The sequence below is a fragment of the Diorhabda sublineata genome, chromosome 3 (genome assembly GCF_026230105.1).
Source record: "Diorhabda sublineata isolate icDioSubl1.1 chromosome 3, icDioSubl1.1, whole genome shotgun sequence".
Classification (NCBI taxonomy): domain Eukaryota; kingdom Metazoa; phylum Arthropoda; class Insecta; order Coleoptera; family Chrysomelidae; genus Diorhabda; species Diorhabda sublineata.
The window spans coordinates 25388514-25407812 of record NC_079476.1 but is presented as its reverse complement, the minus strand read 5'-3'; the positions used below and the strand labels follow the sequence as shown (position 1 = coordinate 25407812).

At 32.6% G+C, this 19299-nt stretch overlaps 1 protein-coding gene across 1 annotated transcript in view; it reads left to right on the top strand.

Moving 5' to 3' along the window:
* Positions 1–6502: 6502 nt before the first annotated feature.
* The window catches only part of LOC130440931 (insulin-like growth factor-binding protein 7), a 45554-nt gene continuing 32757 nt past the window's right edge, over positions 6503–19299 (top strand). The window contains exons 1-2 of the mRNA XM_056774333.1: positions 6503–6668; positions 13077–13397. Coding sequence (XP_056630311.1) covers positions 13246–13397 — 152 coding nt within the window. The 5' untranslated portion in view covers positions 6503–6668; positions 13077–13245. The remainder of the gene's footprint in view (positions 6669–13076; positions 13398–19299) is intronic.

Below are 19299 nucleotides of genomic sequence, written 5' to 3'. Positions count from 1 at the left end.
ATAAAGTAGTTTGATAAGGCATCTCTTTATTGTATTCAACAAATGTAGCAAATTTCATATATACTCCAAAGATGCTATGAAAGTTATTGAAAATAATATTATCTAAGATGTTTACTGATAAATGAAAGATTACGCACAGACATCTATTGAGCAATCTAATAAATTGTCAAAATATCCGCCGTGGGGTAAATAAATATTTTTGCTGCAAGTTTTAGACCTTATTGTTTCCAGTTTTATTGCGAAATTGCTTATTGAAGAGTGTTTACTAAAATAAGTTCGGAATTTCCTTCCGGAAACGTGGCTTTCTAGTCTTTTTTTCACTATGCAGTGTTTTGTTTAGTGTATGCAAAAAGTATATTGGAAACTTGTGGAAAATGAGCACTGAAGCTCTTTTTATCTAATGAAAAGGGGTTGACTCCACCTAAAGCTTTAAATTCGTCCCTGTATTTTCTAGCTGCCACTGGGTTATCACTTTGCAATTTTAAAAAAGTATTACTCATGTTTGATAAATTTGAACGAAACAGTTGAAACTTATGTCCAAAAAGCCCGTAATTTAAGTACAAAACATTTAAAGTATACGAAATTTTGTGAATTGCTTGAAAGCTAAAGAAACTGCAAAAATACCCAGTTCCAGCAGTATAACTTTCATCGACATAAATGCAAAATGTATCTACGAAGTCCTCTTAACACCATAAAACAAAAAAACAATACAAAACTTTTTTTTATTACCGGAAAAACAAAGAAAAGCTTAGATGAAACATACGAGAAAATCAATTGTTTACCCCTCAGCCGCTAGTTTGACATAGATCACCTGTTTTCTTAAATTGCCTAATTGTTATTTCCAAGTGACACTTGGATAACCTAATTATTATCTGTCAGTATAATTTATTTCTATAAACTAGAAAATAAGTTAATAAGGTATCTATTGATTTGATTAGCAATTGTAGCAAATTTCTCTCTAATGATGCTAAAAACATTATTAAATTTAATAGTATCTAAGTTTTTTATTAATAAATAAATGATTACGCTCATTGTATTCACAGACATCTATTGTTATTACTTACAAGCTTGAAACGTTATTCTATTTAAAAGCCACGGGAAGTTCTAGTATTATTCTATAGATGTCACTAAAAATATTATTTATACGATATTATAGTGTAGATTGCAAAGAAACAAACTAAAATTAAATACAAATACAGTTTTTTTCAAATTGATATCGTTCATAGTCAATAACTTTTGAAAATTGAGATCTTTCTTTTGGTGGTTCTAAGTGAGATATTAGTGCAGATGCCTATTTTTCTGTTACTGAATAACAAGCATTATTTATATTACCATCAAGTATTAAACATTTTTTTTGTATTAAAATTACTATTGTATTATTTTCTAAATATATTTAGAGTTATAACATTTCCCTATAAAAGTACTAGTAAAAACTCTTCGAGACATAAGTTTATAATATTCCTGCCATGCTTCGCATATATAAAATTGTTCGTATTTGAGTATCAGGGATTTGCGGTTTGTCGCAGAAGCATGTTTTGCATAGTTTAAATGCTGTTAAAATTACATAAATTACAATTATACAATAACGTGTTTAGCGTTTTCAATGAAAAGCTTGTGAACATGAAAAATCAACTTACGTTAAATTTATTATTCTTTGGTTAATTAACGGGATAGCTTGTACGTATGAAGTAGCCAGGAAAACAATTATGCCTCATTTTATTATTGTAGGTTAGGATTTCCACATAAAATTTTCATATAGAGTAAATTATTATTTTTTTATCATTCATTGCTGAAATACTTAACAAATTATTAATATGTTTTACGTAGATTGTTCATTTAATAAAAAGATTTTAGTATTAATAATAATATAATTCTATAACATTTTGACCTAGAAGATGGCGCCACTAGAACGATTTTTATTGACAGCTTGTAGTATATAATACAAGGGGAATTCGAAAGTAGGTGAATAAGAGATATTCTAGTTTTTGTAAATAAAATTATTGAGGCTTTATTTGTATTTTATTATTCCTTAAAAACTAACGTTGAGTTGTCTTTAACAATTATAATGTTCATTTTTATAACATTTTAATTAAATTAGTGATATTTTACTGTTACGTTTTAATGGTGAAGTTTCTAGACAGCCAACAAACTTTTGTTTTTGTTTTACCTGGGAGAAAAGGGTTAGAAGAAAAATATCGTGACGGTGTTGTAACTTTAGGAAGAATTATTTAGTAATATAAATACGGAAATGGAATATTGAATTAAATATAGCAGATTCTCACTTAGATTATATAGAAACTTTAGGTTTAAACTCGACTTTAAGGTTTCATTCGTCATTAAGCTTTATTTAATGAAGCGAACTTACGAATTTAATGCTCGGTACACACCTTGTGAGTTATAAATGTACCTAATTGTTTATTTGAAGTCTCGAATTCGCTTTACAGAAACCGTTGTAATTAATTACTAAACTTTGTTTACATACAGAGTGTCTCTAAATACTCTAATTAAATAATTGTGAAATACACGCAGAGTTACAAAGAAAGAATTAATTTAAGGTTATGTTAGGTCAGGTTAAGTTAGGTTGGGTTAGGTTTAGAAAAGATAAAAAAAGATAAGAATCTAAAGGAGACGCAATAGCAACTAGGGACAAATTTCCTTCGTGAACATTTCCTCTCACCCAAGGAAAAGTAATGTTAGGTTATGTGAAGTTACTTTAGATTACGTTGAGAAAACAAAAAAAGAGAAGAAAGTCAAGAAGCGGCGAGTTAACCATCGCCCTCACGCCCATTAGTACAAAGAGGTTGCTTAGGTTAGGTTAGGTTAGGTGGTAGGCGCTCTAGAGATGAACTCATAGAGGCGGAGTGACCCGTTAGGTATAACCAGAAGGGGATATAACAGCACTGGGTGAATCCACAACTAGAGACAATTTTCATTGCGAAAATTCCCTCCCCGAAAAAAAGTTAGGTTAGATTAGGTGAGGTAAGGTTAAGTGCTTCATGTTATGATAGTTTTTGTATGTATTTTCCGAAAAGAAGATACGGAGTATTTCGAAAAACAAATTTTTTTGACTACAGTTTTCGACGTTAAATCAGGGAATTTATGGTTTTTGAATTTTTTGATTTGTCAAAAAATTTTGGTTTCATCTTTATCTTAAACACGCCGAAAAAAATTAACAAAATGAACAAAATTTTCGAAAATATTAACTTGTGGACTTTTTAACCTGGAAATTTTATGATTACAAGTTATAAATTAAAAAAGAGTTTAAAGAAAACTTGTTTCAAAACCTGAATCAGCGTTTAATGACGCCAATCCTGTTACGACAACTTATTTGAGGTTATGGTATTAAAAGGGTGATTTTTTTAAAAAAAATATGAGCTGGGCTTAAATTACTACGATATACATAAATAAAAAGTTGATAAACTTTCTGTTTTATTCAACGATTTCCAAACATAGCAGTTATTACAACAAAAAAAGGTCTTACGACGATAAAGTGAAAAGTGAATTATAATTAATGACCTACAGGAATTACGTCATCGGAACCATATTCGCGGGAAATTTTAAATTGTCAATTAAACATCATATTTTTTCTGACAATTTACAAAGTTTCAATTTTTTTAAATATCTTTCTGATCTATTCTAAGTGGAATTATTTCAAAATAAAACAAAAATGATTGCATGCTGCCCATTTTTATTACCATTTATAAAATCATAAGTTTTATCGAAGCAATTCCCAAAGTTTTATCTGTTGAAAATGATTGTGCAAGTTTCGTGAAAACAATGTAAGTTTCATTTTTCTCAGACGGTTTGTGTTACGACGGGCAAAACGTTAAAAATGTTTTCTTTCTTTTAAAGAAATATTAGAGGCAACGCGAAAAATATTTATCTTATTTAACTGTGTTTCGCCCTTCGCAACGTAAATTATTTTTCTCGGAAGTGAGTTTCCGTGATAACTTCATTATCTCCAAATAAAGTAACTCACAAATGCCCTTTGTAAAACTCACAGTTTTTGGCAAAGATTTTTTTTAATAAAACCTGATTAAATAGATATACAAACCTCTGGATAAATTTTGAGGTACAAGTAAACTACAAGGTTTTATTTATTTCCAAAGCTATCAACACCTTAATAAACCAAAGCCTCCACAACTTAAGAGCTTAAAGAAAATCATATTTTATTAGATTGCTCTCAAAAGCTTGATTAACTGTTGGGAAACTTCGAACTACGTAAATATTTATTTACGTTATAGAATAACTAGAAATTGCATATAGTTAAGTCTGGTGGATAGGGTGGATGTTCAATAACTATTAAACTGCTTCCTGTAAACGTTTTGTAGTGTTATATTTTGATGTAACTCCACGTGGATCTTCAAGCTTAAACCTTCTCTCTAATCCTATCCTACGAAAGAAACAGAAACAAATATTTGCTTTTTCGCCATTGCTATTTGTAAATGGGATACATTTCATGAAATAGATGTCGTAGAAGAGCTTCCTGGAAATTCAAACTATCACTGAAATTGGTAATCATCTAATTGGGGGTAAATAGATAGTCAGTGTTTAGCTAAAACACCACAAGCAGAAGTTATACGTCGAATAGTTTATTAATCACAATCTTCTTGTGGTTATCAGTATTGATAACTTGATCTTGGACAGCTATTATAAAACCTTCGGTCTCTTGGAAGAAGGTTCCGTTAGTTTCTTGGTGTCAATACTATGTCAATGTAGGTTTCTGATTTCTCGTGAAAAAAAATCTACGCAGTTCAATAACTTTTCGAGAGTGTAGGTAGACAAGGTTAATCAACCCTCTTCCACTCTCTTTTCGGGGTAATGCTGTTCTAGTAGTGGATGACTTCAGATGGTGGTTGTTGTTTTTACTGCAAGTGCACGAATCTTAAGATGGAATTTAGCTCATCCTCCCCGAAAGATATCTTGATACAAGAGAAAAGCTAAAAGCCAGATAGTAGTATGGAGTTTTCCAGTTATTTTGATTATTATTTTCCGTAACCAAATTGCAAAGCGGCTGCCCTATGTCTTCGATAGCCTCACGAATTCCATCTTTGAGGTCTTGAATCGATGCTGGACTGTTGGCGTAGACCTTATCTTTCACGTGGCCCCATAGGAAAAAGTCGCAAGGTGTTAAATCACAAGATCTCGGTGGCCAATTGTAATCACCTCTTCGAGAGATAACACGGTCCGGAAATTTTTCCCGTAAAAGATCGATGGTTTCGTTGCTTGTGTGGCACGTAGCGCCGTCTCGTTGAAAGTAAACGTTGTCCAAATCAATACCATCCAATTCCGGCCATAAAAAATCATTAATCATCTCTCGATAGCGGAATCCATTCACCGTAACTGTTGCTCCAGCCTCATTTTCGAAAAAGTAAAGTCCAATGACACCGCCAGACCATAAACCGCACCAAACAGTTACGCGTTGAGGATGGAGAGGATTTTCAACAATAACTTTTGGGTTTTCCGAGCCCCAGATTCGACAATTTTGTTTATTGACGTAACCACCAAGGTGGAAATGGGCCTTTTCAGTTAAGATGATTTTTCGATGAAATTCTGGATCATTTTCATGCATTTCAAGGACCCAATCAGCAAAGACACGACATTGTTGATGATCGGCCGGCTTGAGCTCTTGTGTTAAGTGAGCTTTATAGGCCTTAAGACCCAAGTCTTTATGCAAAATACGGTATAATGATGTTTGTGGAATGGCTAATTCCAAAGAACGACGATGAATGGAAAAACCTGGGTTTTCTTCAACACTTTGGGCTACAGCAGCAATATTTTCAGTTGTTCTTGAGCGAGATGCACGGGTTTTATTCTTCACATCACTAACTTGTCCCAACAGCTTAAATTTTTACACCAATTTTTGTATTGCGGTCCGAGAAGGTGTTTCACGTCGACCCAAAAATGTTTTAGTTTTACGAACCGTCTCTGCCAAACTATCACTATTTTTATAGTGAATTTTAATAATTTCAATGCGTTGTTGAAGCGTGTATCGTTCCATATTCATTAATGGCGTAGTTTCTACTTGTCAAATGTCAAAAAATGACAGCTTCAAAAGTGACATCTACCGAAATAGCGTGCTGTTCAAAATAACACCTCTTATTGAAAAACCTTTACATCTTCATTACTCAGGTAGAAGATTTCATATTCCTTTTTGTTTAAACAAGTTTAAAACTATTCCAATTACGACTTGTATACATTGAGGTAACTTTTTGTGTTATTTGCAACAGTGAATTTAATTTTATGTGATGAACTTTATCAATTTTTTGAGAACGTTCCAAGCCTCAAGATTTCAATCAAATTGTAGTCCTGGTATTATGTACAAAATAGTATTTTCCAAGACAATAAAGTATATTATCACTTTGTATGTTATACATGTTGAAAAATGTAATAAACCATGATCCAGTGGGTTAAACTCATCACCGGCCATCACGTACGCACGCGCTTTTACCCGTTTTCGTATAGAGCTTGAACCACACTCAATATTAGAACAAGAAAGTCCAGTAGAGCAACGTTTTTCTCGGCAAGCGCTTTACTGTGAAAATCCCGGTCGGAAACACGTGAAAAACTATCAAAAATCGGCAACCCGGAGTGTACATGAATGTTTAAGATGTATTTTTAAAATAATTAAAGTTTGGGGGGTATTTAGGGGATGAATTAGATATTAGGTGAGATCCATTAAGATATTATTTACATCTAAGGTATATAATGTGTCTCTAAAAAATTTCTTAAATTAATAAAGACAGTTCGTAGTATATATTTGACGTATGACAAATATTTTTTTTCTTTTTGAGGAAATTATTTGAAAAAAATACTTCATACGTTATATATAACGAATACCTAGTAATAAATTCAACTTTATGCTATGTTGTCAAACTTAAATATACTTCAGAGATGTTTAGAAATAAATTTGTACCACAAAAGTTTTCAAATAAAATTTTGCTCACAAAAAAATAATCGTGGAATGAGGACATTATAACACATAATCAAATGCAAATTAAACAATTTTTTTCTTAATAATTAATAATAAAATGTGTACAAAAAGTAGTGGGTATGTAAAAATAAAGTTTTGATTTGCGATCTCATCAAATGTGGGATTGGAAGTGAATGTACGTTTACCAAAGTAAAAAAAATGAGTCACCAAAGACATGTGTCATTGAATGAAGCATCAATTGTCTCTAATGAAGGTTGGGCTACATATGGTGATAAGATTTAATGAAACAAGATCATAAAATCTAAGGCAAGATATAAAACGTTGTACCAATCAAATTATTGATTATTTTAAAGACATAGCTAGATAAATCATCAGCAATCCATTGAAAAATAGATTTACTGATCATTGAATTGTTAAAAGAAGACTTGAAGCAGGATTAAGTGACAGAAGACATGGAAAAAATTCTTTATTTGCCATACCATAATCTCTTGCACTATAAATATTCCACAAACCTTGACATTTATTACTAAAACAAAGTCTATCTAACATCTGTCACTTCTATTAATTCGTCTAAAGTGCCTTTTGGAGGGGAATTTACTTTGATACACGTACAGAATACATTAATGCACATTTGGTTATAATTTTTCATTCATACAGGATTTTTTTTCACAAGTAGCTACGTAAATCCTGTTAATGTTTATTATAGAAGCCACCCAACAGCTCAGATTTGGATACTATGGAATATATTATGTAAAACGAGTTCAAAACTATCTGATGTCAATCATATTTAACTCTAAGTAACCATAATTGAAAAGTGTTGTGAGTTTTCTTGAGCCGTGTTGATTTAGTTCAAACTAGCACAGAAAACATTTTTAATCTTAAAATAGGCTTCAATTTCTGTGATAACCTCTTCATCGAGCGAAATTTATGTCCAGCGATCTTTATTTTGAGGTATGTAAACAGGAAAAAAATCACTGGTGGCCTAATCTGAGGAATACGGTGGATTTACTTCCCAAAATACGTTTTGGAGTCGATTAATCACGTGCAGTGCTCTGTTGATTGAATTACTGTGTGACATTATAGAGCCAATACTTTCAAACACTGCTCAGAATCGTCAATTCGTTCGCTCGTTCGGAAGCTACTTTGAACAGAGCTTTCGCATGCCCAAATATTCATTCCCGATATATCCAACACGTTCCTTTGATATTTTTAGGGTCTCAGCTATCTAAATCAGCTTCACAATTCAGTTATTCGATATTATTTTATTAACTTTATTGATGTTTTTGTCAGTGATAGCGTGCATCCTCCTCGGTGCTAATTTTAACTCATTTAAACTTAGTAAACGGTTGATTTTCATTGGGCATAGTTCAAATAATGTTTATTAGACCAAGTTTTGTTTTCAATGGTATTTTTTTGTTACAAAGCAATGATTTATTCCCTCACAAAGTTCTTGTTTAACCATTTTTTCAAATTTCCCTCAAAATTCTTAAACTGACAGCTGTCAAATTTATATACGTGTCTTTTGAAGGTTAGAGCGAACTTAAAATCATATGGATTTAATACTAGTAGGTTTATCTATGTGGCCTACTAGATTTTCAGTGGATTTATGATTTCTTTTAATTCTTATAATGATTAAAGACGCAATACCACAAAATTAAAGCTAATGACGACTGATGCTCTGGTTTTCATTATAATTTCAGTGTAAATTATTTTCATTTCGTATTCAATTTTGATTAATATTTAGTTTCTATGAAGTAGTGTAATAATTCTGTCCAAAAGTTTAGTTTCCAAGTCGATACAATGTTTTAATTTATTTTCTCAACTGAAAAGACTTAACAGGTATTTATAAAACTTCGAAAAGTATTTTTAATTTGATCTTAATCTATGGCTGGACATTGAAGAAGGATGAAATTGATAAATTGAGGTACCTAACCTAACCTAACTTTCTATCGAGACACTTTATCTATACTGCGCATGCTTGAGAGTGCGCAGAATCTAGCTTGAGTCTCGGAGGATTGAAAAATCGTTGGCATTCTGTCTTATTTTAATCGGAGAAGTTTCCACTTATAGAAACTGTCCAAACAACAACTGTTAACAAACAATGAGAACTCTTTGAAAGGGATGGAAAGAAAAAAATGCTGCGACATATCAATGGATATACAGTCTGTATACAGTCGTTACTGCACATAGCAAATAATGGAGAAATAATGGAAAATATGATAGGAAACTTCTATTAAAAGATTGCATTAGAAGAAGAAGTTTATCATTTTTTTTTTATTCGTGAAATAGTATAAAAACTTTCTAATATCTTTATCCTTTTGACAGGCTTCGTTTACTGCTTTATCAAATTAAAAATAAATCATTGTTTCGCTTCCAAATTAATTCTATTCAATTTTCTATTTGAAAAGTCTTTCATCCACTTCGTTTCTCATAAATTAATTTTTTTTTTGTCACATTAATCATGAAAAGGACGAAAAAATATTTATAACGAAGTCCGAAATTAACCTCGGAAAAAAGAATAACGAATCTAATTATGAGTGAAGAAAAATGGACGCAATACTTTTTGAGCGAATTTTAGAATTAAAAAAATATGAGACTCCAGTGAAATAACCAGACCCGTATTTATCTTCTTAAATAAAAACACGGAAAATACATTAAAGTTATATTTAAACCAATAAATTTTCGAATCAGTTTTTAACAAGCTTTTATTTGTTTCACCTGTATATTTGGAACTGACTTTTTGGCTTCGAATTCGACCTTTATCTCCTATATATTTATTTTGTTACCTTTTCAAATAGTTTTTGCTCTATTTATAAATACTACGTCATCTGCATCGACTATTTTGCTATTTTAAATCATCCCCTTTTTAAGATCATTTCTAGTACAGGGTGGGCAACTAATAAATATCGTCAGCTATATCTCAGGAACGGATTATGTTACATACATTGATAAATACAAAATTTAATCCTATTTATAATAAGAATCGCCAAGCTTCTCAAAATAGTCGTTAATTGTCGACATTACCTCTTAATTGTTGAAAAATCTTTGACAAATAATTGCATATAAAGTTCACCCTCTAGGGGACTCATCCCTTGATATAACTTTGGATTTATTGAAAACTATGCATTTTTCATTGAAAGTAAATACTCGATTCCACGATCTATAATTGTTGTTTCACAATTACTGATAACGAACTATTTGAAAAACATATTTATATATTCCAAATTGAAATACTTGGATGTTCTGTTTAAAAAACAATGTTTATATTTGTAAATATTTGGAAAATCATTCATATTTCTTTATTATATTCATTACTAAAACGATTTCGAAAAGAAATTTTCATAATTCTTGATTTGTTGTATTAATAATAATAATAGCAAAGAAAATATTGAAAACATTAGTAAACTGATGGAAAATTGAATTATAAAAAAGAAAAAACAATAAATGAGTATGGTAATTTTGAAAAATTCAATCTTCATCATCTAGATTTAGTAAATTCACCCTCAAATTGATATAACTAAGTTGGAATTTCTAAAACCGTTGATGATGTTCATACTGAACACACTCAATAACACTGTCTGATATGAGTGTTTCGATAACCAAGCTATCATCTTCAGAGACTGAAATTTACAGTCTACCTTCTAACTTTGACGTTTTGAAGATCTTATCAATCAGATTTCGTCGATTTTTTGTCTTCTTCTCTTCCTGCTCTCCTGTGTCCATACTTCACTATCTAACTTTGACGTTTTGAAGACCTTATCATTCAGATTTCGTCGATTTTTTGTCTTCTTCTCTTCCTGTTCTCCTGTGCCCATACCCTACCATCTAACTTTGACGTTTTGAAGATCTTATCATTCAGATTTCGTCGATTTTTTGTCTTCTTCTCTTCCTGCTCTCCTGTGTTCATACCTTACCATCTAACTTTGACGTTTTGAAGATCTTATCATTCATATTTCGTCGATTTTTTGTCTTCTTCTCTTCCTGTTCTCCTGTGTTCATACCTTACCATCTAACTTTGACGTTTTGAAGATCTTATCAATCAGATTTCATCGATTTTTTGTCTTCCTCTCTTCCTGTTCTCCTGTGTCCATACCTCACCAGCTAACTTTGACGTTTTGAAGATCTTATCAATCAGATTTCGTCGATTTTTTGTCTTTTTCTTTTCTTGTTCTCCTGTGTCCATACCTCACCATCTAACTTTGACGTTTTGAAGATCTTATCATTCAGATTTCGTCGATTTTTTGTCTTCTTCTCTTCCTGTTCTCCTGTGCCCATACCTTACCATCTAACTTTGACGTTTTGAAGATCTTATCAATCAGATTTCGTCGATTTTTTGTCTTCTTCTCTTCCTGTTCTCCTGTGTTCATACCTTACCATCTAACTTTGACGTTTTGAAGATCTTATCATTCAGATTTCGTCGATTTTTTGTCTTCTTCTCTTCCTGCTCTCCTGTGTTCATACCTTACCATCTAACTTTGACGTTTTGAAGATCTTATCATTCAGATTTCGTCGATTTTTTGTCTTCTTCTCTTCCTGCTCTCCTGTGTCCATACCTTACCATCTAACTTTGACGTTCTGAAGATCTTATCATTCAGATTTTGTCGATTTTTTGTCTTCCTCTCTTCCTGTTCTCCTGTGTCCATACCTCACCATCTAACTTTGACGTTTTGAAGATCTTATAATTCAGATTTCGTCGATTTTTTGTCTTCTTCTCTTCCTGTTCTCCTGTGTTCATACCTTACCATCTAACTTTGACGTTTTGAAGATCTTATCAATCAGATTTCGTCGATTTTTTGTCTTCTTCTCTTCCTGTTCTCCTGTGCCCATACCTTACCATCTAACTTTGACGTTTTGAAGATCTTATCAATCAGATTTCATCGATTTTTTGTCTTCTTCTCTTCCTGTTCTCCTGTGTTCATACCTTACCCTCTAACTTTGACGTTTTGAAGATCTTATCATTCAGATTTCGTCGATTTTTTGTCTTTTTCTTTTCTTGTTCTCCTGTGCCCCTACCTTACCATCTAACTTTGACGTTCTGAAATTCTTATCATTCAGATTTTGTCGATTTTTTGTCTTCCTCTCTTCCTGTTCTCCTGTGTCCATACCTCACCATCTAACTTTGACGTTTTGAAGATCTTATCATTCAGATTTCGTCGATTTTTTGTCTTCTTCTCTTCCTGCTCTCCTTGTCCATACTTCACTATCTAACTTTGACGTTTTGAAGACCTTATCATTCAGATTTCGTCGATTTTTTGTCTTCTTCTCTTCCTGTTCTCCTGTGCCCATACCTTACCATCTAACTTTGACGTTTTGAAGATCTTATCAATCAGATTTCGTCGATTTTTTGTCTTCTTCTCTTCCTGTTCTCCTGTGCCCCTACCTTACCATCTAACTTTGACGTTCTGAAATTCTTATCAATCAGATTTCGTCGATTTTTTGTCTTCTTCTTTTTCTGTTCTCCTGTGTCCATACTTCACCATCTAACTTTGACGTTTTGAAGACCTTATCATTCAGATTTCGTCGATTTTTTGTCTTCTTCACTTCCTGTTCTCCTGTGTCCATACTTCACTATCTAACTTTGACGTTTTGAAGACCTTATCATTCAGATTTCGTCGATTTTTTGTCTTCTTCTCTTCCTGTTCTCCTGTGTCCATACTTCACTATCTAACTTTGAAGTTTTGAAGACCTTATCATTCAGATTTCGTCGATTTTTTATCTTCTTCTCTTCCTGTTCTCCTGTGTCCATACCTTACCATCTAACTTTGACGTTCTGAAGTTCTTGTCAGACCTTTATCGAACATCCGATACTTTATTTCCGATTATACGTTCTGGATAGCCAATTTTGATATTGGTATGTTATCATAAGCCTTTTAGGTGCACTGGTCTATTTCTTTCTGTTTTCTTCTCTATCAATTGCTTTGAAGGAACACTTTGTCTATAGAGGACCTTCCAGCTCTAAGTCTTCTTCATCTTCGTAATTAATAAAAATATTTTCAATTGATCGATTGAAGAAATGATAGATGTCATTGCTCGTGTTTCTGTACAAACAGATCCCCGTAAAAAGAAACTGATAGTATTAAACAATATTAAAAATAAAACATACAAACATAGTTTACTAATTTTCATTGCTTTTTATTTTCAGCTTTGCTTGTGTCGTATTTAATGTCGTGTAGTAATTTAATGTGATTGTGATCAAGTGTTTGTGTGTACATTTCAAACATATCAATCGTGTTAACTTCAAAATTGTTGTGAAACCGAAAACATCGAGTCGAAATTATGTAAACTTCATCTGACAATCGCCCTAGGACAAGATGAATAGTGTATTTGCTTTGGCGTTTGTGGCTATCATCGCTTTTTGTGGCGGTCTGACCGCTCCCGCTTGCGTGTGCGACAAAAGAGAGTGCGAAATCATCAACGAAATTGACTGCCCTGGATTGGGAATTGTTGTATGGGATCCTTGCAAGTGAGTAGAAGTTTTTTTTATATGTCGACACAAAGAATATAAATGCGAATTGATCAGTTGTAGAATTCAAAAAAAAAAGATGACAAAAAAGGCGTTTATTTTCTTAAAAAGTTTATATTAATTCATCAAACTAAAAAGTTAAAAATATTCTATTCTTGTGATAAAAGCGTCGGGCGCTGATGTCTCATCTCGTCGAAACTTATTTCGAGCCGTAACGGTGTAGTTGGTAAAGGTTGTCGAAGTGCCCATCACGGAGATCAGAGATTCGAATCCTCTGCCAAAAAAATTTTATTGAACAAGTCACTTAATCTTAACTGTTAAGATTTTATAATTAAAAAGAGAGAAAATCTTGTTTTAAAGTCAACAACAGAGCGAGGGTGTTAAATGGGACTGAAATGGGAAAGATAATTCAATAGGGATCTTTGTGGTAGATAATTACCCTTATAGATGGTTAATAGTTATATTCTATAACATAAAACAACTGAATACACTGCGTTTTATTTGTCTTTTATGTTCTAATAAAACCTAACCTAAAATTGACGTTCATATTTTCCGAATCGGGACTCGAAATCATGTAGAAATCGCGACCCCGTTTCGGTTTTTTCTGTCACTTTGTATAATACTTTATAAATATCACGACAAGGATACTTTGAGGTTATGTTCTGGAATAACCAATTGACAATCTAAAAAAACAGCTGATCTACGTCAAAATGGTGGACGTGAGAGAAGCAATCGATTTTCTCGTTGGCTTTTCTTAGTTTTTTCGGTGGTGAGAGTTATTTTGAATTGTTTTTTGCTTTGTGGTGTTAAAAAGTTTCAGTTTCAGCTAATACTGAGTGTTTTGGCAGTTTTTTAGTAAATCTGTTAGTAATTTTTCAAGCAGTGCACAAAATTTGGAGGTCGAAGTTTTATTATTATATTTCGAAACGTTTTCCGTGGTAATATTTTATTCTGTTTAAAAAGTATATCGCGTGTTTACGAACGACAAGAGGGCAATCACTCTTTTCCATTTATTTTCACAAAAATATCAAGAATATCTAACTTAGTGACTTTGTCGAACACAAACAATGAAAGGTAAATATATGAAAGCACGTAAAACTTCGTCAGAGTTTGTTATTCAATATTTTTTTTGTTTCTACGTCTTTTTAGAAATGTATTTATTAATCCTATTTCGAAATCAATAAATCTAGACCCAAATAACTGTACAATCTATTAATTTCTTTAGAAGATTTTTTTTTGGAAATTATTCTTTTTTCAAAGTATTTGACTTTATTCCTAAGTTTTTATTAAAATTTGCGTATTTATATTGATCAATACATCAACTTCATCGTGAATATGAAAATAAGAATAAAATCGCTGTTTACATAGGACTGACATCTCAGTATACAGAAAATAGATTAAGAGATCATCAATACGATAAAAAAAATAGAACTGCATTAACGAACCTTGTAATATCAAAAAACCTAGAAAAAGATTTAAGGGAAAAGTCGAAACGTCAATTTTATCTATCTTTCAAAAATTATTTAAAAAATTTTGAAACAGAACAGACCTGAAATCAAGATTTAGTAACATAAACATATCAAAAGATCTAAGAAATAAAAAATTAAAGAAATTTATATTTGTAATATGGGGCCTTTTGACTAATTTCAAGCTGTTTATATATTGGCTCAGAAAATTCTCTAAAGCCCGTAGTCTCTTCATCAAGATATTGAAATAGGTGCCTTGAAAGAAGTTAATTGGTATGTAGTAGACAAATTATTCATTACAGGGCAATTAATAATAAAATTGTGTTATTTTCAGTGCTTTGCGATACCACTAGATTTTATTTTAAAATTGATAATATTTTCGTTCTCAAATTCCAACCCACTGTGCATTGGATGATAAAAACAATGAAAGGTTTTTTTTTATTTACCAAATTTAATTACAATCTGTTTCTAAGTGGAGAAATAAATAAATCGAAGGTGAATATGGTATTTAGAAGATATAGTAGTGGACCCAAAACGCTACATTGGGGATCACCTGTTTTGATTACATGAATGGTTAAATATTTGTTTTTGGTCCTGATTTACGTCGAGGAATAAAATATCCGGATCTCATACACCAATCCGGCCCTTTCTACTCAGTCCTGACTCAGATATTATCAATTTAAGTACTAATTTGAAAACATAAATTGATACTTAATTACGTTTACTTACTAATTGGCACCAAAGCTCGTAGCGACCATTAACATCAAACTATTTGTTTTAGTTATCAAATAATTCACTTAAAATTAATATTTCAACTTTCTTTTATTTGAAAATTTCGTATGTTGTGAATCTTTTCAACCGAGATGTTGTAACGAACCCCATTCTTCAACTTTAGAATGACTGTCATCGACTCAAAAAGGAAATAGACCCTTGCAATTTTTCATCATATATAAACTTTCATTTTACATCATTTTTCCCGAAAGAAAATCTGGCGACGCTGAAGATTTCGAATGTTTTAGGATTCTAAGGAGTTCATTATTCACCGAGAGTCTCCATCCTGGAGTCCATTGTCTCTTTTTGATAAATGACCCTTACATCTACATACATCTATTAATCTGTGTTGATGGGATACGTTCGATCTTAAGTACGAACTATTTTTATCTACATACAGTGAAACAAATTAAAAAATTGACAAATTCAGATAAAGAGTTAAGGTTCAAGTTCATCAGGAGTTTACTTCGAAGGCAATTTCTTAGTAATTATCATAATATACACTACTGGGCCGAAATGAATTCTGTGTGATGCGGAAAATCCAACATCAGAGTCATTGGTATGTAAATGTGTGGCGCGGTATTCTACGCGGACAAATAGTTAGAACAAGAAACGAATTGCCACTCATTTTAGAAGACATACCATAAGCTACTCATCGTAATATGTTTTTACAACATGGTATTCACTACAAGAAATGATATGACTGAAATAATACGAAATCTCGGGACAGAATCATACTTCGGGCTTCTCTTTACGGTTCAAATGCTTGTTCCTTTTAGACTTCCATAGTATGAAAGCATCTTTACTACCAGAATACCAGAATGAAGAGAAATTACTTGTTTTTTCTTTGAGCATTAACTACGTTGTATTCGGCTCAACCAAATACACTATATCTTAGTTAGAACAATGTTTTTCATGTTAAAAACCATATAAAAGTGCCTCCAAGCATTTATGATTATAATCAGCGTTTGTCTTGAGGATTTGTTGGATCTTGACGTTGGTCCTTCTCAGGCAAACCTAGTACTTGAGCTCTAATCAGGTATCACAAGCACTGCCTGCGAGAAACTTGACGAAACTCCAATGGCCTTGCAAGAGCAGGAATTATGACAAATCTTCTTCTTTCTCGCGAGTGCTTTGAGCGAACAGGAACCACGGAACCTATTACTCCTAAAACATAGGTTCTTATCGATATTAAAGATCTGACCGGTGCTTTTAACAAGACCAGGCTCATACGTCGTAACATCAATGATGCTGAGAAGCATAAAAAGAAGGCTAAGGCTGCCGAGACGGCTCAGTGCTTAGCGTCCTTCAGGGGGACAAAATCTGGAGCTGGCCGTGAGCCGAGCTGCTGGATTTTAGTGACTGCCTCTTCGGTTGGTTAAGGATGGTCCTAATTCGTCAAAAATTTCAAGCCAATAATCCCTTATACTATAATATAGCGTGGTAAACCATTATATATCTGATTCCATAATATTCGACATTCGTGATTAAGGGTTGTAGTCCCCTAGGAACCGATTGAGAACTATCGTGCCTGGGGGGACGAAACTTTCGTTCGTGCGTGTAGCGAGGTCAGACACGTAATATTGGGGGAATCACACTACCTTTTATGTAAGCTAATTGCCGACGTTCTCCTTTATAATGAAATAGTGTTTGGTTGGATAGATAACGAAAATCGGAGAAATGCGGAAACGGATATCTCGGTATTATATAATCGGCGAAGTAAGTTTTGTTCTTTTAAATATACAATTACATATACGACAGACAGCCGTCCGCCATATTGTGTATATGTAAAAATCTTTTGTTTCCACTTGATAGTTGGTGTCAAATCCCAAATCCCTTAACACCAAGTGCTTCTTTGACAATGAATACGGAAGGTAGTGGAAGCCAGCCAAAAAGTAGACCTTAAACATACTGGAAACAACAAGTTATGCAGGATATAGCATCGGTGGGATCAGGAACTGAAGATAAATCTTGGAGGATAAATTGGAGTGGATCAGAATAGTAAGAATAGCTGTTACCTCCCAAAAGGACGAAGTTTTTTCCATCAAACATTATTTTTGTCCCTACAAAAGCGCCTGGTGATAAATCTGGACTACAAGGTGGATGATCAAGTGTTCATTTTCATTCCAACAACACTGTAGTAGGTTGAGTTGATTCATACCTCCAAGGTTTGATTAGAAGATGTAATGTCTCGAAATTTTATAAAAAAGAGTTTCCCCTTTTGTTTGAAGTATTTTTTCTCAATCCTAATTGCTCTCTGATGATCGTTTGGATACTTCTATAACGAAATAAACTCTTCGGACACTTATAAACAAAATTATATCAATCCTGAGTTCATAGAAGTGCTCTAGTCTCCAGAAGATATTAACTGCCTCATATATTTCTCATATTAAGCTTGGTGTTTCTCTATTCCTACTGGAAACAACAAGTTATACAGGATATTGCACCGGTGGGGTCAGGAATTGAAGACAAATCGTGGAGGATAAAGAGAAGTGGATCAGAATAGTAAGAGAAGCGAGCAAGAAGCTGTTACCTCCCAAAAAGACGAAGTTTTTTCCATCAAACATTATTTTTGTCCCTACGAAAGCGCCTGGTGATAAATCTGGACTAAAAGGTGGATGATCAAGTGTTCATTTCCATTCCAACAACGCTGTAGTAGGTTGAGTTGATCCATACCTCCAGGGTTTGATTAGAAGATGTAATGTCTCGAAATTTTATATCAAAAAGCTTCTCCTTTTTGTTTGAAGTATTTTTTCTCAATCCCAATTATTCTCTGATGATCGTTTGGATACTTCCATAACGAAATAAACTCTTCGGACACTTATAAACAAAATTATATCAATCATGAGTACATAGAAGTGCTCTAGTCTCCAGAAGATATTAACTGCCTCAAATATTTCTCATATTGAGCTTGGTGCTTCTCTATTCCTACTATGGCATGCTCCAGCGTTAATATACGTCGCTACTGAATCTGTGTTATCTTTTTGATTTCCTCTTCATGACTTTAGTTTCTATTGAACTTCCTTTCCATGAATTTTGATCCATTTGACAATGATTTTGGTTTTCCTAGTAAACTATTTTGTTTTAACTTAATTATTGTCACCTTACTTTATGGAAATTGACTTTCAGTTGAGGTAGATGCTTTGAAAATACATGTTTTGGTAGTACCTCAATCGGAATTGAAAAAATCAACTATATTTCTTTTTATTTGTTAATCTTAAAACATGAGCAGCAACCTAAATCAATAAGTTAACAACAAAAAGCATTCCCTCGACTACATTGCACAATGGTATATTCCTGAATTCTTCAAAAGCGAGTTTTCTCAAAGAGAAGAATCTAATTATAAAAAGTGAATACTAAAGCCTGGGTAGCTACGGCTCTGAGACGTCTGAGATTGTGAATTATATTTATAAGGACTATTATGTTTGATACGTACTCACAGATCCATCCGTCATTACTTTGAGTTAATCCCACTAAGGTTTTTGTTCCTTTTCCAATTAAATGGAGACTTATAAGGAGAAAAATGAGAAGAAAAGAGAACTCATACATCGATATTTTATAAAGCTTAAAGCTTGATGGATTGGTAAAATGAAGGATTAGAAAATATTTCGATCCTTATATTATAGATCAGTGGGAACTCGTGGTAAAAAAATTTAGGTATTTTG